At 49.8% G+C, this 22,420-nt stretch overlaps 3 protein-coding genes across 4 annotated transcripts; 2 read left to right on the forward strand and 1 right to left on the reverse strand.

Annotated features, from left to right (window-relative positions):
- Window positions 1-4,118: 4,118 nt before the first annotated feature.
- Window positions 4,119-8,131, forward strand: IL2RG (interleukin 2 receptor subunit gamma). Of its 2 annotated transcripts, none has more exons than XM_012929824.2 (8): window positions 4,119-4,268; window positions 4,487-4,640; window positions 4,859-5,043; window positions 5,258-5,397; window positions 5,834-5,996; window positions 6,888-6,984; window positions 7,234-7,303; window positions 7,681-8,131. In XM_012929824.2, exons 1-8 carry the CDS (start codon window positions 4,163-4,165, stop codon window positions 7,864-7,866), a joined length of 1,101 nt encoding a protein of 366 aa, XP_012785278.2. In that variant the 5' UTR covers window positions 4,119-4,162; the 3' UTR covers window positions 7,867-8,131. The 2 variants fall into 2 exon arrangements, with proteins under 2 accessions (XP_012785278.2, XP_004595291.2); XM_004595234.3 differs by having other exon boundaries at window positions 4,125-4,280.
- A 112-nt stretch (window positions 8,132-8,243) lies between these two features.
- Window positions 8,244-10,717, forward strand: CXHXorf65 (chromosome X CXorf65 homolog). The gene is made up of 6 exons (XM_004595272.3): window positions 8,244-8,677; window positions 8,793-8,879; window positions 9,073-9,207; window positions 9,558-9,626; window positions 10,245-10,426; window positions 10,581-10,717. The coding sequence occupies exons 1-6, from the start codon at window positions 8,653-8,655 to the stop codon at window positions 10,671-10,673; spliced, it is 591 nt and encodes a 196-aa protein (XP_004595329.2). The 5' UTR covers window positions 8,244-8,652; the 3' UTR covers window positions 10,674-10,717.
- A 465-nt stretch (window positions 10,718-11,182) lies between these two features.
- On the reverse strand, window positions 11,183-18,307 carry FOXO4 (forkhead box O4). Its single transcript, XM_004595233.2, has 3 exons — window positions 17,421-18,307; window positions 12,996-14,037; window positions 11,183-12,652 (listed from the first exon to the last, which is right to left on the reverse strand). The coding sequence occupies exons 1-3, from the start codon at window positions 17,874-17,876 to the stop codon at window positions 12,645-12,647; spliced, it is 1,506 nt and encodes a 501-aa protein (XP_004595290.1). The 5' UTR covers window positions 17,877-18,307; the 3' UTR covers window positions 11,183-12,644.
- Window positions 18,308-22,420: the final 4,113 nt, after the last annotated feature.

The raw sequence follows: 22,420 nt of genomic DNA on the forward strand, positions 1-22,420 counted from the left end.
CTCTTTATATATAACTTTGCAATTAAAAATAAATCTTTTTTAAAAAAGAAAGAAAAAAAGAACAAATTCACAGAGACTCTTAAGATCCATGGAGGACTCTTAGTCCAAGCTCAATAAAACCTTATTGCTCTAGAGAAATAAAATAACCTGAGGACTGGCATTGAACTGCAGCAGGTTAAGTGGCAGCCTGAGACACCATCATCCCATATGTGTGTTGGTTTAAATTCTGGCTGCTCAACTTCTTTTTTTTTTTTTTTTTTTAAGATTTATTTATTTTTATTGGAAAGACAGATCTATTGAAAGAAGGAGAGACAGGAAAATTTTCCACCTGCTGGTTCACTCCCCAAATGGCTACAGCTACTATGGCCAGAGCTGAGCTGGTCAGAGGCTAGGAGCCAAGAGCCTCTTCCAGGTCTCCCATGTGGGTGCAGGGTCCGAAGGCATTGGGCCATCCTCTACTGCTTTCCCAGGCCACAAGCAGGGAGTTGGATGGGAAGTGGAGCAGCCAGGACATGAACTGGTGCCCATATGGGATGCCAGCATTGAAGGGGAAAGATTAGCCAATCAAGCTATTGCACAAGGTTTCCCAGCTGCTCCAACTTCCCATCCAGCTCCTTACTCATACACGTATGAAAGCAGTGCAAGAAGGTTCAAGTGCCTGCCCCCCCCATACCCACCACCTACGTGGGAGACCCAAATGAAGTTCCAGGGTCCTGGCTTCAGCCTGGATCAGTCCCAGCCATTGCAGCTGTTTGGAAAATGAGCTAGTGAGTGGAAGATTCTGTTTTTCCCTCACTTCTAGTAACTCTGTCTTTCAAAGAAATAAGTGAATCTATATACACTTACATATATATGCCTACTGAAGATGTCCAATTTTATTTTAAATTGAAAACATCCAAATTTAATACGAAAAATCTGTTCTTCAGATTTCTATGTGGATACTAGTTTTCAACTCCTTTCTGATCAATACCAAGTAACACAACTGATGAATCTTCTAGTAAAAGTATGTTTTTTTTTAAAGATTTATTTTATTTTTATTACAAAGTCAAGATATACTGAGAGAAGAGCCAGGGAGGAAGTGGAGCTGCCGGGATTAGAACCGGCAGCCATATGGGATCAAGGCGAGGACCTTAGCCACTAGGCCATGCTGCTGAGCCCAGTAAAAGTATGTTTTTTTAAAAATTTCTTTTTAAAGATTTTTTTATTGGAAAGTCAGATTTATAGAAAGAAAGAGGGACAGAGAGAAAGATCCTCCATCCACTGGTTCACTCCCTGAGTGTCCGCACAGCCAGAACTGAGCTGATCTGAAGCCAGGAGACTTCTCCAGTCTCCTATGCAAGTGCAGGGTCCCAAGGTTTTGGGCAGCCCTCCACTACCCTTCCAGGCCACAAGCAGGGAGCTGGATGGGAATTGGAGCAGCTGGGATACGAACCGGTGACCATACAGGATCCCGGAACATGCAAGGTGAGGACTTCTAGTCTCCCATGCCAGGCCCCAAAAAGTATGTTTAATTTGCTTAAAAAAACAAAAAACAAAACAAAACAAAAAACCTGCCAAGCTGGTTTCTAAAGCGACTATACAGTTTCACATTCCCACAAAAAAGAAATGAGTTTCTGTTGTCCTGCGTTCTCACCTGCATTTGGTGGTGTTAGTGTTCTGGATTTCGGCTTTTTTGAACCACGAAAAGATAGGGAAAGGTTAATTTCAGCTATAGAAAGTCAATGAGACCTTCCATCCACTGGTTTACTTCCCAGATATCTGCAATGACTTAGGCTGGGCCAGGCCAATGAACTCCATCCTGATCTTTCTACATGGACAGCAGAGGCCCAAGTACTTACTTGGGCCATGTTCCACTGTTTTCCCAAGTGCATTAGCATGGAGTAGAATTGGAAATGGAGTAGCCGAGACCCCAGCCAGTGCTCATTTCAGATGCCAGCGTTGCAGGTGCTGGCTTAACTGACTACAGCATATCACTGGAATGACATGTGTAAAAACAAAGAAATGCCAAGAATTGCTGGAAGCCATCAGAAGCTAGGAGAGGGAGATATGGAACAAATTGTTCCCTGGAGCGGCCAGAAGAAACCAACCCTGGGGATACCTTGATTTCAGATTTCTGACCTCCAGAATCGTAACAAACTGAATTTTCTGTTGTTTTAAGTGACCCAGTTTGGGATAAATAGTTATGGTAACCCTATCAAACTTATACACCATGGGCCGTAAGATCCAGTTTTCTTCAGACTTTCAATTAAGCAGATTTTTAAGGGTGTTATTTAGGGTTTGGTGCCATGCTATACCAAGTTAATCCTTCATCTGGAATTCCAAATGGGTGTCAGTCTGTTCCAGCTGCTCCACTTCCAATCCAGTTTCCTGCTAATGGTCTGTGAAAGCAGCAAAGGAAGGTTCAAGTCCTTGGGCCTGGACATCCACGTGGGAGACCTGGAAGAAGCTTCTGGCTTTCAGACTAGCTCAGCTTTGACCATTTTGACCATTTGGGGAGTGAAATGGCAGATAGTAGCTCCTGTTCTCTGTCTCTCCTCTCTGTAACTCTGTCTTAAAAATTAAAAATGAAATAAATGTAAGAAATAATACTTTAAAAAGTGTTATTTATTTGTAAGATAGAGTGAGGGAGAGCAAGATTTTACATGCACATGTTTTCCAACCTCTGATTGACTCCACAAAAGGCCACAACAGCCAGGGCCCAGAACTCAGTCCATCCAGGATGCCCACATGGGTAAGCAGGAATCCCAAGTACTTGCTGCCTCACAGGATATGGATTAGCAGAAAGTCACTAACAGAACTGGTGGTGGGACCTGAACCCAGGCAGTCCAGTAGAGGTTATGGCATCTCAAGTGGCAGCCTAGCTATTGTGCCGCAATGCTCACCCTCCAAGCGTTCTGTTCTACCTGACTTCCTCCTAGCTCCTTTTCTGTCTGGTACAATTTGACTCCATCTTTAAGATTCCAATCAAACAGGATGTCCTTAACGAGACCTCCCTGAACTATGCCACACTGGTGAGTGTAGTTACTTCCTCTTCTGTGTTCATGCATTTTGTGGTATCTTCACGTCTATGCTCCCCCGACCCCGCTTATCTATGAGCTTCTGGAAGGAATAGGATGTCTTACTTATCTATGTATTCCCAGAGCATAAGCACATCGGCATCAGTGAGGAATAAAGATTCAGTAACTACTTGCTAAATTAAACATTTTGGTAAAGAGCTTCTCTGTTTAGCTCTGTGTTGCAGGGGAAGGTGAATCTGGCAACATAACGAAGCATGGATTTGAGGGCAGGGGACCTTTAGAAAGGAAGAACTTCTGGTGAGTTCTAGTAATAATCATGACTAGCCATAATGAAAGGCTGATTTAGCAAACTAGCTGTGGTCATGGAAAGGAGGAAACTGCTGGGTGAAACACCACAGAAGCAGAGATGATTGGATTCTCAGGGTGAGAGAGAGGAATTGAAGATTATTCTGAGGTTTTGAGTCTGGGCGACTGACTGAGAGGATGATGATAATATTAACTGAGATAGGGAAGACAGGGAAAGAGGCAGATTTAGGGCAAAGATGGGAGAGTCTGAAGCTAATATTGTTGCTCCTCCGTTTCCAGAGTCTCTTTCTAGGTCCGACCTCCTTACTGGTCTGTCTTGACAGGAACTCAGCTCCAGCAGCAGCTGGGGGTGGGTGTTCTGGCTTAGATTAGGTCAGAGGAAAGCTAGCCTCTGGAGCTGAGACAGACAGTATTTTCCATTCTCCTAAGACACTAGACCTTTGGCAGTTAGGAGTGATGAACCAAGGAGCACGGGTGGGTGGGGAGCATTAGACCCTCCCCCTCTACAATGTCATGGTTTAAAGGAGAAAGTGGCTGGGAATGGTGGTAGTGGTGAACAGATCCTTCGCAGGATCTAGGCTGTCTGCCGATTCTTCAGTCTGTGACACTATTGTGTCCCCAGCCTTGGTCTGTATTTACTACGACCTTCCAGTAACATCTCGACTCCTGGGAGGGTTCAGCCCATGTCACAGTCTTTACCACACTTTCTGTAAACCCCTGGTTTCAAAGGTTCTTTCCACCGGAAGCTATGAGAGAAGGAAATGTGTTGGTGGGGAGGGGCCCAGGTTTCTGACACAGACTGCACCCAGGGGACGAAGAGAAAGCGAAGAGGAAGCGCCATGTTGAAGCCGCCATTGCCACTGCTATCCTTTTTGTTCCTGCAGCTGCTGGGGGTGGGGCTGAACCAGAGGCTCTCCACACCCATCAGGAATGAAGACGCAACTGGTGGGCAAGCTGGTACTGGAGGGGGCTGGGGAGAAGGGAAGCTGTGGGAAGGCACCCCTTAGAAATCTGGATCCTACCAGTGTCCATGAGAACAACGTGGGTCAAATTGAAGAGTGAAGTGGGGAGGGTGAGGGGAAGTGTTCCCTGCCTTATGGTATTTCTTCTCCTGATCACCATTTCTTTTCTCTCTCCCCTACATTATTTTCTCCCCGGCCCAGATTTCTTCCCAACTTCTCTGTCCCCTGAGTCCCTCAGTGTTTCTACCCTACCCCTCCCAGAAGTTCAATGCTTTGTGTTCAATGTCGAGTACATGAATTGTACTTGGAACAGCAGCTCCGAGCCCCAGCCTACCAACCTGACTCTGCACTATCGGTATGAGAAGGGAAGGAGGGGAGCTCAGGGAGGAAGGGGAGGTGGGCTGGCTGAGAGAGATTGCACATGGACCAAGAAAGAGGGCGGCCAAGGACCCCACTGTTTTCTCATCGACTATGTCATAAGGCAGTTCCAAGGAGATGAAGCTGTGCTGTGGATACCTGTGTTACCCATATTTGCCCCACTGACCCTCTTCCTTCTAACCTTTCCTTCTCCAGGTATGAGAACACCGATAATTCTAAACTCCGGGAATGTGGCTACTATATATTCTCTGAAAAAATCACATCTGGCTGTTGGTTGCCAAAAGAAGAGATCCGCCTCTATCAAACATTTGTTGTCCAGCTCCAGGACCCACGGGAACCCAGGAGGCAGGCCATGTGGAAGCTAAAACTGCAGAATCTGGGTAATGTGGGGAAAGAAAGGGGGGTAAAGAGTCGCAGTGATATTGTGGGGTTCTGGAGGCTGTAGAGTGGTGTTCTTTTACCCTAAGGAGATATGGGTGGAAATGAGGAGGTAGAGGGTGGTGGGGTAAGGAGAAAGAAGGGAGAAGAGCTGTTGCTTTCAAGATCCCGACATGCCTAGGCCAGGGAAATGACCACGCATTCGCCTATCTGCAGTGATTCCATGGGCTCCAGAGAATCTAACACTTCTCAACCTGAGTGAATCTCAGCTAGAGCTCAGCTGGACGAACAGATACCTAAACCATTGTTTGGAGCACCTGGTGCAGTATCGGAGTGACTGGGATCGCGGCTGGACCGTGAGTGGCTGAGGACCTGAATGTAGCTGCTAAGGCCAAACAACTGGGGTAAAGGGTTCAGTCAGCCAGAGAGAAGGATCTAAGAGTCAATCTCCTTGTTCGTTACCTCCAGGTTTGTCTGCACCCCATACCCCACCCTCTTCCAACTCCTTTCGCTTTCATCCTCAGTGAGTTTTCATTTAGATTTCAGTACCCATACTCTTCCTGGTACCAGAGACAAGTAAACAAAAGGAAGCCTTTAAGGGAGTGGGGACATTAGATTCAAGGAGAGCCTGGCTTGAGAAGGTTGAGAGCAGAGGTGGGAAGAACCAGAACTGGGTTTCTCCAGAAAAGAGGTGGGGGAACCAGAGATAGTGCTGGCAGCGGGCAGGACTGTGCATTCATATTGACCTCTTTTACTGACACCCACTCTACCGTCACCCTCTTCCCTCCCAAGGAACAACCAGTGCGACACAGACACAGCTTCTCCCTTCCCAGTGTGGATGGACAGAAATTCTACACATTCAGGGTCCGGAGCCGCTTTAACCCCTTGTGTGGAAGTGCTCTGCACTGGAGTGAATGGAGCCACCCAATCCACTGGGGGAGAAATACTTCAAAGGGTAAAACAGGCCCTAGTGTAGAACCCCAACTGTGAGCTCTGCACCCCAATCTAGTAACAAGGCCATTTTTTGTTCTGCTTCCTTAGTCCTAAGCCTATACAGTGGGTGCCCCTTCTCCCCTCAGTCTTCAACTCTAATCCTTCAGAAGCAGAATTTTGCTGTGTAGGGTTGGTTCCATGGATTTTTTTAGAGTAGGAGAGTGACTTGAGAAAGGAGCCAAGGGCTGCTCAGGGGCGAAGTAGGAGGGAATATTTCCCTTGTCAGCATTCTCAGAGAGCTTGCATAGGGACAGTGGCTTTGGAACCAGACTGAGGCTGTGCCACATGCTACCTCTTTAGCCTTGGGCACATCAGTAATCTTTTTGATCCTGCTTGTTCATAGATAAAGTGGGGATACTAATTGTTCCATCCTCTCAGGAGCTGTTGTGTGGGGATTAAATATAGGGAATGTGGGGTGAGTGCTGTGGTACCCTGGAATTAGCTGCCACTTGGGATGCTCACATCCCATAATGGAGTGCTGGTTTGAGTCTTAGATGCTCCACTTCTGATCCATTCTCCTGATAATAAACCCTGGGAGGCAGCTGGTGATGGGTTAAGTGTTCAGGTCTCTATCACCAACGTGCAAGACTCACGTGGAATTTCTGGATCCTGGATTTGCCCTGGATCAGACTTGGCTGTTGTGGCTATTTACGGAGTGATGGAAGATCCATCTCTGTCTGTTTCTTTGTCTGTCACTCAGTGCTTCAACTAGATGAAAATACACATTTAAAAAGAAGTACAGGGAATGTGTTTAGCACAGTGCCTTGTAAGAGCTGGGGTTCTATGACTGTCTATGTAGAGTGGGGACACCACAAACATGAGATCCATTGCCCACCTTTTTTTTTTTCTTTAGAGAATCCTTCCCTGTTTGCTTTCAAAGCTGTGTTTATCCCCATCGGCACCATGGGACTGATTATTGGCCTCATCAGTGTGTACTGCTGGCTGGAACGGTGAGATCTCAGGGAGCCCTCTAAATGAAGTAGGGGTGTCTGGCAGTAATGGAGGAGGCTTATAGTAGGGTGTCCAGGAGTAGAAGCTGAGATGGGAATGAGGGGTCACCCAAGAGGGCTTGGTTGTGGAAGTTACAGGCACAAAGAACAGAGAAAATTACTTTGTTGCTTCTGAGACAACTGGGAGAGTGGTAATAAAAAAAAAAGTTTTAACCCATGTGCTTCTGCTCCCTCTTTCTCCTGCCTCAGGACGATGCCTCGGATTCCCACCCTGAAAAATCTAGAGGATCTGGTTACAGAATACCACGGGAACTTTTCGGTGAGAACGCTGTCATATGCATACTGCAGTCTGTCAACTGCCAACTGCCTACTAGCAAGACAGAGTAGGTGGAGGGTGAGGGGAGGGGAGAGGAGCCTGCACTAACTGTCGGTTTGTGGCCAACCAAAAGGGGGATGGGTTGGAGAGAGAGAGAGAGAGAGAGAGAGAGAGAGAGAGAGAGAGAGAGGGAACACACATGACAGATTAGAGATTGGGTGAGACAGATGGAAACAGCGGTTTTTGGGGGCCCAGAAGTCTGTGTGTTCCTTCTGTGATCATAGTGGTTGCAGATATCTCGAGACCTCTGTTGGCGCAGAGCCTGGGTCTTATACTTCCTGCCTGCATTTGACCTCTGACCTGGAGATATCTGTCTTTAGGCCTGGAGTGGTGTATCTAAGGGACTGGCGGAGAGTCTGCAGCCAGACTACAGCGAACGGTTCTGCCATGTCAGTGAGATCCCCCCAAAAGGGGGCACCCTGGGAGAGGGGCCTGGGGGCTCCCCCTGCAGCCAGCATAGCCCCTACTGGGCCCCACCATGTTACAACCTGAAGCCTGAAACGTAACCCTCTCTCCCACCAGAAACCTCAGGGCCCTATGCTCACTTTGCCCCACTGTGGATAATTTTGAATTTTGTGCCCTGTGTATCAATCCCCTTCATTTAGTCTCCACTATTGAAGAATCGCCCGTTTGTCCCTTATGTTTCTCACCTCTTACAATGTGGTGACCCTTCCTTTCTGTACCGCCTTCTCCCCCATCCCTCTTTCTATCTGCGCTTCAGTTGTTCCTAAACCAATGCAAAATAAAGTTTCTTTTGATAATTCTCAAGAATGTCTGTTATGGTGAGCAGGGGAAGGATGGATTATAATGAGGATAGAAGGCATGGTGCTGAAGGTAAGAAAACGGAGTGGTAATCACATCGTGAAGTGATCATACTCAAAATGAGCTGGAAAGAGTAAGTTTTGGAGACTTATTTTTCTCCAGGCGTTTTGTAGTCATTCCAGGATCCAAATTAGAATGAAACTGACCATGCTATCCCTGACTTCCCTTCAAGTCTCCCCAGAAATCTGATACTAACCCTGCCCAATTGCTCCTCTGCCTATCCTTACTCCAATTGCTGCCACAGGAGCCACTTCTGACATCATAATCCCTCAACTGCAGCCTCTGGCCCTGCCCAACACAAGTGTCCATGGCTGTCTCCTATCTGCTCAGTTTGATCCTACTCAACCTATGAGATCCACCTGCCTACCCCATCCCCCAACCCTATGTGCTCCCTGGATCCCCAGAACTCCTGGAAAGCAGCCTGCTGCTGCATGACTCGTACTAACAAAGACTGAGACGATCTTGAGAACATGTTCATCTACGTCAAATATGGAGGTGAAGGGCAGCCCAGAGCCGGCGTCTGTGCTGGGGATGGGAGGGCAGTGACGATCACAGGGATGTTTGTAATTACAGGAGGGTCTACCATGTTCCCCATCCCATCTCTCCTCAGATGATCAGCATTTTCTGGCCAATACCAACTGCTCTGTCCTGTTGTTGCTGCATTATGCTCGGAAGAAATTAGGCTTGCGCAAAAAAGGTGAGGAGTTTGGGTAAGGGTCGAGGGTCTAAGGGAGTAGGGTCATTTCTAGGCTCCGAATTCTTCTCCTGAGGAGAAGGGAATTTCTTGGATCTCCACAGCTGCCCCCAACGTGCTGGGGAGAGGATCATTGGCCCTCTTTGTCCACCCTCTTTACTCAGCTGTCCCAATTTACCCTGTGGCCTCTCTCCAGTCGTCATCGATTTTTGTGATGAAGCAGGGACGATGAAGTTGTTTTTCCTGATGAAGACCCCTGGGGAATATGCCACCAAGTTCCTTACACCTCGAAGCACCTACTACATATGCAGGGTGGACCGTGGTGCACCAGGTAGAGGCTTGGTTGTGTTTCTCTGCAAAAGCCCTCAGGACAGATAAGCCTTGTCCTTAAAAACAGGATACCCTCCACTAGATCCAAGTTGGTAATCTCTGGCCAGCCTAAGAAAAGGCATTGGCTCTATGATGATAGGTTATGTTCCTACACGCCATGTTCCCCATCTCCCATCCCACAGTGCACAAGTTACCCTTGGGCCCGTACCTAAGGGGTGGAAATAAGTTACACAAGTTCAAAGTAGTGCTCACTGTTTGGGTTTTGCACTCTGTGGTGTCCAGAGGGTGGAGACAGGGTGGAGACAGGGTGGCAGGGGCCAGGGATAAGGTAGCACACTGCTGTGTTCACAGGAACCCGCTTTCAGCATGCCTATAGAGCTTTTGTTCCTCTCATCAAGAATCCAGAGCCAGAGATGCTTGGTAAGGAGTGTGACGGGCAAGGGAAGAGCATGAAGTGAGTAGGCTCTTTGGAGCCCAGAAAAACAGAGAGGCAGGGTAGACGGGACATTGAGATCAAACAAGGTAGAGCATGTATGTGCCCTTATTTCTCAGCCATATTCTTGGTGTGTCCCTTTTCCTTAAAGAAAAAAAAAAAGCTTATTGTATTTATTTGAAAGGCAGAGTAACAGGGAGAGGGAGACATCCCAAATGGCTGAAACAGTGGGGCCGAGCCAGGTCAAAGCCAGGAACATGAAACTCCATCTGGGTCTCCCACATAGGTGGCAGGGGCCTAAGTACTCCAGTCATGCTCTGCTGCCTTCTCAGGTGCTTTAGTACCGAGCTTGATCAGAACAAGGGGGACTTAAACTGGCTATCTTATGGGATGTTGGTATTGCCAACCACATTGCAGATGGTGGCTTACCCTATTTTGTCACAGCATGGCCTCTTCTTATTGGCATATCTCTATATCCCTGTCACCATGGTCTGCTTCCCATCGAAGGCCAGGTCACTATAGTTGATCGGTTGCAAGCTGGGAGTGTCAGGACTGGGAGAGTCTCTGGTACTCGGAGGTTGCAGGGATTTGTTCCTGGTTCCCAGATGCTCTGCGCACACAGTGTGACATGCTGGAGAGAAGCAGACTGAAGATGCTTAGGGCCCAAGAAGCCAAGAAGGTTGCTACCATTGAGTCTACTGTGAATCTCCCAGGAAAAGGTACCAAATCCAGCACCTTGGCCCTCGGCCAACAAAGGATTGGTTCACCTTCAGCCTTCAGCCAAAGGGTAGGTTCATCTTCACTCTCTGAATTGGACGTGCTTTCCCAATTCAGTCCTATCCTTCCTCTAACCCCTCTGTCTTTTCTGACTCCTGTTGGTAGAAACCACCAGGGGTTTGGGTGGGGGGCTTCTTAGTTATCTGTTTATTTTCCCTTTCCAGTCCAAAGGACGATCTGATGTAGACGGGTCCAGTCGCAGAAGTCCACTCTACAAGCCTCGAGTAGGATTTTCCAAGAAGGAGAAGCGTCGTTAACTCAATAAAATAATGAAGTGAGAGCAGCAATAATGGGTATGAAATGACTGCAATCCAACAGGAGGTTCATTTTTTCTAAGCGCGCTCCTTCTTCCACTATCTGCACTGAGGTCGAAGTCAGCCCCAGGGGGCACCGTGGAGGCACAGAGGGTGGTTGGGAGCGGCAGGAGAGGCAGGAGAGGGCTGGGGCGGCTGCATGGGTGGGGGTGAGGAGACCCAGCTGAGGTCTAGTACAATGAGCCTTTGAGGGACCCATGCGGGGGTGGGGTCATCTCAAAGCAGACTACCTCCCCTTGAGAGGCCTTGGACACAGCACGCCTCCTCCAGCCCGGGTTAGGTGTCCCTCCCCTCCGCAGTCCCCGCCCCCCTCTGCAGGCCGAAATTCCCCCACCCCCTCACCTCTCTGCCTCAGGGCAGTCCGTCCCCGCCGCCCGGCTGCCCGCCCACCCAGCCACCCTTGGCCTCCCTCCTCCTAACCCGAGGGGAGCAGCGAGGCAGCAGAAACCAGAGCTGGTTATAGGCATTTATTGAATTTATTCATTTATTGATTTGACACACTTCCCCACTCCAATCTAGCACATGATACAATCTGGGTAGGCCAGGCGCTGACACAGGAAATGATGGGAACCCACAGCAGGGGTGGGGGAGGGGACAATGCAAAGGGCGCTGGGGGAGGGGCTGCTTTGGGGGCTGGGGTGGAGAAGGAGCCCCAGATGGCCTCCCTGGCAGGTGCTAGTAAACCTGATCCACATTCCCCCCTCCCCCTTCATTTCTCAGACCCTTAGCCAAACTCCCTAGCTCCCTCTTCCCGGTTCCTCCCCTCCCCCCGCTGGCCTGCTACCACACACACTTCCACATAACCCCTGTAGTCAGGCTAGGGGAAGAAGGGCAGGGACAGCTGTCAGGGGCCTTGAACAGGGAGGTCTCTGTACCTCACTTCACCACCCTAAATCCTCCTCTCTTCTCCCCCCCCTCCCAAGGCCTCAGACAAATTCCAGGCCTTCAATGCATTCTCCCTAACCTCTACACTAACCCACATGGGGGTCATGCAAGAGGGTGGCTGCACCCCAAAACTGCATACTCCCAGGCACGAGTTGACAGAAAGAAAGGACCTGGCTTAGCCTTTGCTTTAAGGAAACTCTACCTCAGACCTTTCTTCTGACTGGGAGGCGTTCTAGGCCCCATTTGCTATGGCACCCACCTCTTCCCTTCTTCCAGGACTGCCCTAGTCTTGTCTGTAGTGTTTGTATCATGTCACTGTGACGAAGCCCTCAGAAAGAAAAAACAAGCCTTCTCCCATCACTAGCACCTTGCCGCTGTTAAAAAAAAATCTATATTTGTGTTTATATTTCTTTAAAAGTTTATAAAAAGCCTTTCTGTTATCTGCAGCCTTCCAAAGGGTTGACATGGCCTCGCGAGCCACTCCAGGGCTCAGGCCTTGGCCCTTCCAGGTTCCCTATACCCCCACCCCCCACCCCATCCCACCCCGCTGGCCTAAGGGGCCACTGCATAAAAATCCCAGGCTCAACCTAGCCTGGCCCAGCTCAGATAAGACTGTCTACAAAAAAATCCTGCTCCCAAAGGCAGGGGTAAGGCCACTGGTGACTTCACATTTCCAATAGCACTGCCCACCCCTGCTACCAAGCCTAGGGGTTGGGAATGGGGGAAGCAGAGGCTGGCTCCTGAGAAAGGGCCTTACCCCCCAAAATTGGCACAGTGAAAATAAACCCTTTCCCTCTCCCTACCCCCTAACTCCCTCCCCCCGAGGCCCCAGCAGGGGCAGCTTTATAACTTCCTCAACATCCTGTGTGGTGTATGTGGTATGTTTGTTTATGTTATGTCCATCCCCAGACCCCACCCTTATGCTAAGGCAGGGGCCCAAATCCATGGGGAGAGCTCAAGGGAATAAGAGTATATATGGACACGCCTGGCTCCACCTCTGAAGTGGGGGACAAGGCTCCCAGCCATGACTCAGGGATCTGTAGGAAGAAGAAATAGAAGACAAGGTAAGAGGCTCATCCTTGGGCACGGCCACTTTCCACCATTCCCAATCACACCAAGCACAGCAGAAATACTGCCTGCCTGTGCAGGAGTGCGCACGCGCACACACACACACACACACACACACAATTTTTTCTGAGTTATACTGGAGGGGCAGGCATTGCTGAGGGGTCTCACAGATTCATCTGGAAACTATTATCTAGTACCCTCCCTCTGACGTTACCCCCGGTGCTAAAGTGCCTCTTGCATAGGACCAACCAGTCACTAGGAATAGATAGACGTAGGTTGTGAAATGCTATGGTGATCAGGGAGGTGCTGTACCTGGCTCAAAGTTGAAGTCCAGTCCCTCGCCTCCGTCCATGAGGTCACTGATGATGTTATCCATGTCACACTCTAGGTTCTCCATATACATATCCAGGTCGAGATCCTGAGGCATTCTGTCTTGGTTTGAAGCTTCAGTAGGAGGTGTGAGCACAGGAGTCCCCAAAGCCTTGGGGACGGGGGCACCTCCCATGACTGGAGGGGGTGCTATCATAGAAAGGCTGGGAACCAGACTGCTGGGGCCTGGAGCCTCTAGGGCCTTAGGACACAGACCAACTCCCGTAGGCAGCTTATTGGAGGAAGGTATCCCCCCCAGCAATAAAAGTGTTGGAGCCTGGGACAGAATGGGATCCACCTGGGTCATAAGGACATCTGCTGGGGGTGGTGGTGTATCAGAAGTGAGCAGGGCCTCCAGAGACTGGGAGCCTGAGAAGCACCCATCTCCTGCTGCCAGGGACCCCTCTGCTGGGCTGAAGAGGTTGTTGTAAGTGTGCAAGGGCCCACTAACCCCAGTGTGCTGCAGGGAGAAGCCAGAGAGGCTACTCCGGGACAGCAGGGAATGGGGAGATGTGAGATTGAGCCCATCTAACAGCTCTAGATCTTCATTCAGGGTGGGAGGGATCCCCCCTCCAAAGCTGCTGACTGAGGCAGAGATTTCCTCCTCCGCCAGCACCTCAGACTCCGGCTGCATGGGCGACAGCCGGGTGCTGACTGTGCTAGCATTGGAACTGCTTCGTGGACGGAAGGAGCCCCACATATCAGCTTCTTCCCTGTTGCCCGACCACTGGGAAAAGTGGTTGAGAGGACTCGTCGGGGTGGTGCCTTCAGGTGGAGCAGGCAGCACAGCTGGCTTCTTCTTGGGGGCCTTGCTACGGCCTCGGAGCAGCTTGTTGCTGCTATCCATGGAGGCTGCCCTGCGCCGGGGCGTCTTGCCGCTCTTGCCTCCCTCCGGGTTCAGCATCCACCAGGAGCTCTTGCCAGTGGCCTCGTTGTGAACCTTGATGAACTTGCTGTGCAGGGACAGGTTGTGACGGATCGAGTTCTGGAAGAGGCAGAGGCAGCAGGAAAGGGGCATGAGGGCGCTGTCTAAAGGGGTTGCGGGGGACACAGCAGGGGTGTCTCTGCAGCCTCAGGGAATGTCAAATAGGGGGGAGGGGGAGAGCCACGAAGGGAGAGGGAGGCGAAAAGAAAATAGTAGTGAGCCCCTGTCCTGTACCCTGGCTGACAAAGCTCCCAGGTCAGGGGACGGCCGGGGGGGGGGGGGGCGGGGGGCGGGGGGGGGTGTCTGGGACTGGTGGGTATAGGAGAGATACTCCTGGCCCAGCGCAAGAACTAGCTTCTGGCGGGAAGGCATGTTCTACCTGTTTTCCTGAGCACAGGCTCCCTTGGAGTTCATAGGAGAGTGATGTAACACCAGCCCGAGGTGGGCTTATCCTGTCTGGAGCCAGTTCTCGCAACAGGCTGAGTGCTTAAAGCCCATGGGGCATTTGGGTAGGCTAGCTAGACTTCAGATTTGAAGATCCCCCCCCCCCTTTTTTTTGTCCTGGATCCTGGTCTTACATCTTCCATTCCACAACACACATCGCCAAACTCAATTCAGTCCTGGTTTGTCACTGTATCTCAAGCAGGAGCTGCACAGTCTGCCCTTCCTCCTTTTCTTAGAAGGCTGTCTCCTCCGTAACTTCTAGTTTGTCCAGACCAAGTTCAATTTCTCCTTAGCCCATAGGAACACTTATTTGATTTGATGAAGGGTTTTCTAATACTAGAACTAAAAATAAATTCAATTCAAACATTTTTTTAAAAGCGTACTTAAGCCTCACCTCTTTTTATCCACATTTCTTGCATAGTATTTTTCATCTGTTTCCCACATCTTTTTGCCCAGTCTACACGGCGTGGGTTTATTCTCATGTAGTTAGTTTCATCATGTATGAGTACCAAGGGTGCTGTGATAGTCCCCCAGTCCCCACAGCCCTGAAGTGCACCCTCGGAGTCCCCAACTCACAGCACACACTCAGTACACCCTTAAGCTCACGACTGCCTGCATGGTGGGTGGCCCCGTTGCTCCGACTCACGGGGTGGAGAGGCTCCCCTTGTGGCTCTGTCTGGAGTATTGGAAGCTCTGTGTTCTTGTGTTCTCCCTCCTTCCCTCCCTTCCTGGTGACATTGGACTAAGGATTCTTTTTTTTTTCCTTCCCAGCTGTCTGGGGAGCCCAGATTAGTTGCTTCTGGAGCCCCAGGTGCAGTTCACTCTTCCTGCTGGCCACAGGCTACTTACACCACAAGTTTGAATCCAGTCACCTCGCATCCCTCCCCAGCCCTGCCATCCCGCCAAACTCCTTTTTCTTCCCTACCTACCTCTTCCCAGCTCCTTTCACCCACTTCTTAGGAGTTTGTATATAATCTCTCTACCCTCTCTACAGGGCCATTTGGAGCTCTCTGGTTCAGAAACTCAGGAGGCCACCAGAAAGGTTGGGGAAAGGAGGAGGCTGGGGATATGAACAGTTAGAAGCCACTTGCATTTTTTTTCTGACTGGTGTTCTAAGATAAGGAGGCCCTTGGCCTGGGAAGCCATGCTTCAGCAGCTTCTCCTCCCGGGCTCTTTACCAAAGGCCTCCTCTCCCGGGACTCGTCCCTAATGGCATTCCCACTACACCGGCTCCACTGATGCTTCCCGGTTTTTTCCAAGGCTCGCCTTTGTCCATGTGGGCCAGAGCTGCTAGGAACAGGACCACAATGACTTTTGGCACATGACTTGCCTACAGCTTGCTACTCACCAGGCCCATTTGTTCATCCTTTCTTCTCTAGGCCTTTAACTAGCAAGCAGTACAGCACCTTTGTTGCAGAGGTCAGTTCCCTAGGAACCTTGGGGGAAGGTAGGGATGTGCCTGCTAATTGCTCCCCAAGCCATGGAACCCAAGGTTTCTTGCTCTAAGTGAGTGCCGCCCCCTGGTGGGGTGGGAGCAACCTTGGACACTTACCAGGACAGGCAGCTGGGGCCAGAGGCTTCCTTTTCCCAGCGTGTGCAGAGTCCTGGAAGCCCCATGCTCAGCCTGATTTGGTTTTGCCACCATCCTAGTGTGTACCAGCCATGCTTTTCTTGGAGGATCTGAGCTATAGTTAGACCTGTGCTGCTGCTATTGGGCGAACATCTTAACCTCTCTATTCCTAGGTTACCTATTACAAAATGTGGAATCTCACAGTTGCTGCAAAGACTAATACAATTCTTTCTTAAAAAAAAAAAATTAAAACTACTTGGTAAACAATAAAGCCCAGAACAGTGTAAATTATAAGGAGGGATGATACTCCCACAATATAACAACTCGTGGTTATTTCTTCTAGCCTGGAAAATGAACCAAGGGGAAAAGAAAAACAGCTGTGTAGGCTGGGTCCAAGGAGGGGAGTTCTTTATGAGCTGAGGCTGTGGCATGGCAGTCTACCCAGAAATAGTGCCAAGGGTCTCAGTCAGCTGTCCCTTCTGTCCTGCCCAGCCCCGAACAACAGTGCAGATCTGATTCCTCCACCTCTCACACCTAGGGAAAGATCCCATGCCTGTCTCAACCCTCGCCTTTGTTGTATACTGACCCCGCCACCTCCAGAGGTACATCAAGAGGGACTGAAGCTCCTCAGTTTGCTTATGAAGACCCCGTATTTCTCAGCCCAAGTTTTTCATGGTGGCTTGCGCTCTGAAGCCAGGATCTTATCTCCTTTTCACAACTAACATTCCTCCACAGTAAATGAAGTCTCACCCACCCTCCCACCCACCCGCAAACTTGGGTAGCCCTTACAAGAGACATTCTCTTGCTCTTACCGGGTAGAGACAGAGACCAGCTCACAGCCCGTTTTCTTTTTTGCGGCATAGAATCAGCTCCCTTTCCCCCAGACATAGCACTCTTTTTGCCCTTTGCTACCCTCGTCCTCCTTTTGGGGTAGAACAGTACCTCTACACTGAGGTACTGGAAAGCAAGCAGTGAATCCAAGTAATCCCACAGGAATGGGAGAGAAGGTGTCAGGTGGGAAGTGTGTGGGGTGAGGGTGGGGGGAAGCGAAGTTCGTGTGGGGAATCCACACAGGTCCTGCTGTACATAGGATAAAGACTTCTCTGTGGGAATAAGTGTTTGGGGCAGCCCAAGCCAAAGTGCTGGGAGTGCTGAGCAGTGAGCAGAGAATTCAATTTTTTCTGCAGGGCAGGGACAGTGTCTTATTCATCTCTGATCCTTCAGCATCAGGCTGTGAGTGCGGCATATACTATGTACTAAGTAAATGTTTGTCTAACTGGAGATTGAAGGTGTATCTCTGAGCTTCCCAAAGGGGCAAGCGGGAGGCAGCACAAGGGGCCCCAGCACAGAAGTAAGGAGGTGTGTGTGTAGGGGGGGACCCCGGGGCAAGATGGTGTGGGGGTCAGAGCTAAACAGGGGGCAAAATTACCTTCCATCCAGCTGAGCTGTTGCTGTCACCCTTGTCCTTGAAGTAGGGCACCGTGCGGACCATCCACTCATAGATCTGGGCGAGGGTCAGCCGCTTCTCCGGGGCGCTCTCAATGGCCTGGCTGATGAGTTCTGCATATGACTGATTTCCCCAGGCATTCCGGCGGGAGCCTCCCTTCCGAGGACCTGTTACAGCCCCCAGGATCCCGGGCTGGGGGCCCCCTGCCGGCTCGGGGAGCCTTGGGGGCAGCAGGATTGGTTCTGAGTGGCCCTCCGTGGGTACCTCCTCTCCTCCCAAAGCAGGCTCCAGCACTGGCGGCTCGCGCGGCTCAGTAGTGAGCTCTGGTCGGGGAAGGGGCCAGGTGCAGGAGCGGGGACGGCTCTGGGGTTCGAAGTCGGGATCGAGGTCTATGATCGCGGCAGCCTCTGTGGCTGATTTCTCATTCCCTGGATCCATACGTGGAGTCGGACCTCCGCGGCTCAGCGTTCACTGCCTGCCACCGTCCCTCAGGATGCCTCCCCCCAGGGGGGAAGCACCGAGAGTCAGGAGGCACATTCCTGCCAGTCCTCAGAAAGTCACGAAGTTCCCCCCTCACCGCAAGGCGCTAGCCCCCTAGCTGCCCCTTCCACACAGTTCTCCGATCCTCTTGCCGACTACAGCCTCCAGCCTCAGAGCTCTCTCCGAGCCACCACCTGTAACCTCCGCCTAAGCGAAGGCACTTTTTCTGCAACCTCTCACTCAGCTTCCTGCTCTTTTAAACCTGAGGCACCGTATCCCCTCATACATTGCGCTCCCATCACCGAACGTCTCCTCAGCCGCAGTTCCCTCCCCCTTTTAAGTTGCTGCCCCCCGGACACTCCTCCCAAATTTCCTCCACCCGGATCACTGCCCTCCCCCACGCCCCGCTCCCCCGCGTCACTTGCCCCTCCCCTGGCTCCCCCTTCCCCCGTCTTGCCCCCCTCGCCACTCTTAATAGGGTCCAGGTCCTCGTGGCCCCAGCCCCTCTAATTCCCGCACCGATTTCCCTACCAAACCCCCCCACCCCCCGCCCCCCGGGTTTCCCTTTTGTTTTGCTCCAAGCAGCAGCCCCCGCCTGACGTCTCTGTTTACCACTCGCTGGGGCAGGCATCTGCGCATGCGCCTGACGAGCCAGTTGGGAAACCGAGTTCTTCTGTCTTGCCACCCTGGTTGGTCTGAGGACTACATCTCCCGCCCTTCCCCGCGGCCAGGAGCCCGAAGCGGGCGGCAGGAGAGCGGCGTGGCAGGATATGGGGAGGTGGAACTTGAATTATTAGAGGTCGTCGCGGACTCTTTCTCGGTGCTTAAAAATCATTTTCCGTCTCCCCCGGCCTTTCTACGTTCTCCCTTGGGATTCGCGGTCGCCGAGTGACCGTGTTGAGAGACACTAGACCTTTTTCCTTCAGTTATGAGAGGGCAAAAGGAAAAAAAAAAAAAAAACCGTTTCTACAAGCCGAAAATCCAGAGGCAAGAAATTGGCCAGGAAATAGGCGCGCGTCGCGGAGCTTGTAGGGGGCTTGTGAAACAGACAAATGTCGGCTGATGGCGGCATTCCTCTCCAGCCCCTCAAGTCTCTCTCACGAGTTTCCAACCCTTGCTCTTCTGGTCTCCCCTTAGAAAGTATTCTCCAGGTTCCTGTCCTCAGCGACTTCACTTCTCATTCAACAGGTCGCAAATGAATTCAGTTCCTGCACTTACACCTTCTATCCTCTGGCCATCCTTTTATTTCTCAATTTGGTGAATGGTTGCCCTGCTGTACTCAGTCTCCAAGCTAGATTTACCCATTACTTTTTCATGTTCTTAATTTCCTACATCCGAATCCCAGTTCAAGACCTCATTTATAACTGGATTTAAATTGCAGTATCGTCTTAATGAGACCTCCTCCCATCAATCTTTCTCCCCACCACAGTTTATGTTCCGTGCCGCCAACAAGGTTGCCTTTCTGAGAAACACGCCTGGTAATTACAGCTAAAATTTATGGAGCGCTTATTAGGTACCAGTCACAGTGCTAATGGCTTTTCCAATGTTAGCTCATTTACTCCTCAAATCAACCCTGTGATGGAGTTACCACTATTACTTCCATTTTATACATGAACACGGTAACAACGTTCAGAGAATAAGCAATTTGCCTAAGGTGGAAGGAGAACGGGGATCTTATCCTTTGTATGTGATTCATACAACCTCCCTGCTTGAAACTTACTCTGAGTCTCCATTATCTGTGCAGTAGGGTCCAAATTCCCTGGCTGGGCTTCTCAAACCGTTCCTGCCTCATCTTTCACTGAATTCCAACAAGCTGGAATTTCCTCCTGCTTCCTGGAAATACCATGCCCTTTAATGCATCCTGGAAAAGTCATCCTTGTAAAGTCTGACTTGGGAGAACTCTTATTCAGCCTTCTCTACCCCCCCGCCCCATGCACAATCTTTTTCTGCATTCCCAGGCGCTTTGTGTGGCCTTGTGTTCTTTCTATAGCTCAAACCACATTGTGCTCTAATTATTTGTTTGTCTGTCCCTCCCAATAAACTGTGAGCTCCTTGAGAGAGCAGACAAGTTTTATGTCTCTTTGTAACTCCAGCTCAGGGTTACATAGTATAGATAGTGTTGTAAGAATGAATGAATGTGATCAGAAATCGAATGATAACCCACATGTGCATATTTAACAATTTTTGAATAGACACATCCCATGGGATTTTTGCAGCTGGCCGTTTGCCAGTTTTTCTGCCAGACAGCAAGCTCCAGGGGGCAGGAAACTCTAATGTTCCTACCATTTGCCTTCTTGCTTGTTAGATTTTCTCTAATGACTGGGCCTTCCTCCTGTGAGGAGGGCTGTCCGTGCAACCTGGAGTGTTCAGCTGTGCACACTGAGCCTTCCAAGTGCTGTTAGCCTGCTCATAGTAAAATAATTGCTTTGTTTCTTCGTATTCTTGCCTTCTTGTGCTCGAACAAGTATTTGTCCTCCACCTGTAAGCTAGTGGGTACCCAAGGTCGTGTATTTCTATCCCAGCTCTGGCCTAGAGGGAAGGGAAACAGTGCCTGCAGACATTTCCTGCCTATTTGCCTTGCTCCTGCAGCCCAGCCTTGAGTACCTTGTAAGTGCTGCTTGAGTGGTGAATTTGGAGGAGAGAGCCTGGTGGGCACTAGGTCACTAGGAACTCCCATCGAACTGCAACAGGTGTGGTAGCATATCATGCAGAAGTGCTGAGACACTGAAATGGCAGGGTGGGGCTGGCACCTGTCCTGGCTTGAGTTCTATCCTGCCTTTGTGAATCTGTTTGAAAAAGTCCACCTCTCCACCAACTCATGTCCATCACCTAATTCTAATTCAAAGCTCCAAAGTTACATGCTCTTGGAAACATTCCCCCAACTAGCCCAACCTGACAGATCACTTCTATACAGAACCTCAGTGAACTCAGTTTGTGTTCTTGAATTCTGTGCTTGTGGTCCACGGCTTTTCATTTCATGAGATTGTCTCCTCAATCAGATGATACAGAGATACTTAAAACATGGGTGGAAAAATGAAATGACAAATTGGCTTCGGTGCAAGTTAGAAATCCAAGCATGTTTTTCTTTCCCCTATAATGTGCATTTCCATACACTTTTTGAAGAATTCTGTGCATAATTTTCAGACTTGTTTTTCACACCAAAATGTATCTTTTAATGCCATTTTCCCACAAATATTTCGAAGTCACTTGTAAGCATCTGTTTGACAAACAAGAGGTGTTTGTTGAGCCTTTTCTGTTACCTTGAAATCCTGACCAAATAAAAGCAATCATGTGCCATAAGACCAGTTGATTTAGGAAGGTGAGTTAAAGGATTGGGGGATGGTAAAAATGCTGTCAGTTGAAAACATGCAGCTGGAGAGGAGAGTTCAGGGCTGTTCACCTTATTGCCATGGGAGTGTTAGCACATACATTAGTTAAGAGACAGCGAGGTGGCCTTGGAAGGAGAGGAGACATTGGTCAGGAAAGAGAAATAGCAGGAGGCCCTTCTGAAAACCACTGGAGTCCTAAGTTATGAATAGATACAGCGGTATGTGAAGGGTGTGGGCTTCACCAGTTGAAAACTCAGAGTTTATGTTCTCAAATGGCTCCCCATTCACCACTTTTTTTTTTTCCTCTCTTGAAGGTCATAGGAGTTCGACTCTTTTGCCTCTTTCACTGCCACCACCCACTCTGCCACCTGGGTGCCACCCCCCAATCCTGCTGCCAAACCGGCTCTATTCATTCAAATTAAGATAGACATTTCCCCACTTCTCTCTTACCTTGCCTAGTTCTGAAAAAAAAAAATACACAACCCTTGCTGAGAGTTTTCACAGGATTCTTTCACAGGAAAAGATGGAGGGATTAACAGAAATCGCAGTGAAAAAACTCAAGGACTCTCAAGCAAGCAGAACCTCTGCTTGTCCCTGATCTTCTCAGATCCGTATGCAGGCTGCAGTTTTTGGTTATCTTTTTCCCTGAGCCTTTTCTATGAAAGATTTCTAGTCCTTGTCTTAGAAGCCACCCTCCCAAGTCCTATCATTATTTTAAAAACCTCTTCAGTTAATAAACATTTCCAGACACCAGGCTGGGTGCTTTCGCATAAAGTACACCCCAGACTGAAGTACTCACATTTTAGCCCTGAATAAATTTGTTGAGTTGGCACCATGGTTTAGTTTTTTGTTCCCAGTGGTTGACTTTTTAAAAAGATTTATTGATTTATTTGAAAGAGCAACAAAGAGAGGGAGGGAGCGAGAGAGAGAGAGAGAGAGAGAGAGAGAGAGAGAGATTTTTTCCATCCACAGGGTCACCTGGAACTGACTGTAACAGGACTGAGCAGACTGGAGCCTGTAGCCAGGAGCTTCACCTAGGTCTCACATATGGGTAGCAGGGGCCCAAGTACTAGGGCCGTCTTGTGCTGCTTTTTCTCAGGCTATTAGCAAGGAGCTGGATTGAAAGTGGAGCAGCTGGGACTTAGACTGGTGCCCATATGGGATGCTAGCGTT

This window comes from Ochotona princeps, chromosome X (assembly GCF_030435755.1).
Source record: "Ochotona princeps isolate mOchPri1 chromosome X, mOchPri1.hap1, whole genome shotgun sequence".
NCBI lineage: Eukaryota > Metazoa > Chordata > Mammalia > Lagomorpha > Ochotonidae > Ochotona > Ochotona princeps.

Bases quoted from the DNA above. Each gene is read 5' to 3' on its own strand.
- IL2RG (XM_004595234.3), top strand. From the start codon at position 4,163: ATGTTGAAGCCGCCATTGCCACTGCTATCCTTTTTGTTCCTGCAGCTG. The intron at 5,997-6,887 runs GTAAAACAGGCC...TTTTTTCTTTAG, and splicing joins GGGGAGAAATACTTCAAAGG to AGAATCCTTCCCTGTTTGCT. The intron at 7,304-7,680 runs GTGAGAACGCTG...ATCTGTCTTTAG, and splicing joins AATACCACGGGAACTTTTCG to GCCTGGAGTGGTGTATCTAA.
- FOXO4 (XM_004595233.2), bottom strand. From the start codon at position 17,876: ATGGATCCAGGGAATGAGAAATCAGCCACAGAGGCTGCCGCGATCATA. The intron at 14,038-17,420 runs GTAATTTTGCCC...TGCCTCTTCCAG, and splicing joins ACAGCTCAGCTGGATGGAAG to AACTCGATCCGTCACAACCT.
- CXHXorf65 (XM_004595272.3), top strand. From the start codon at position 8,653: ATGTTCATCTACGTCAAATATGGAG. The intron at 9,208-9,557 runs GTAGAGGCTTGG...CTGTGTTCACAG, and splicing joins GGTGGACCGTGGTGCACCAG to GAACCCGCTTTCAGCATGCC. The intron at 10,427-10,580 runs GTAGGTTCATCT...TTCCCTTTCCAG, and splicing joins CTTCAGCCTTCAGCCAAAGG to TCCAAAGGACGATCTGATGT.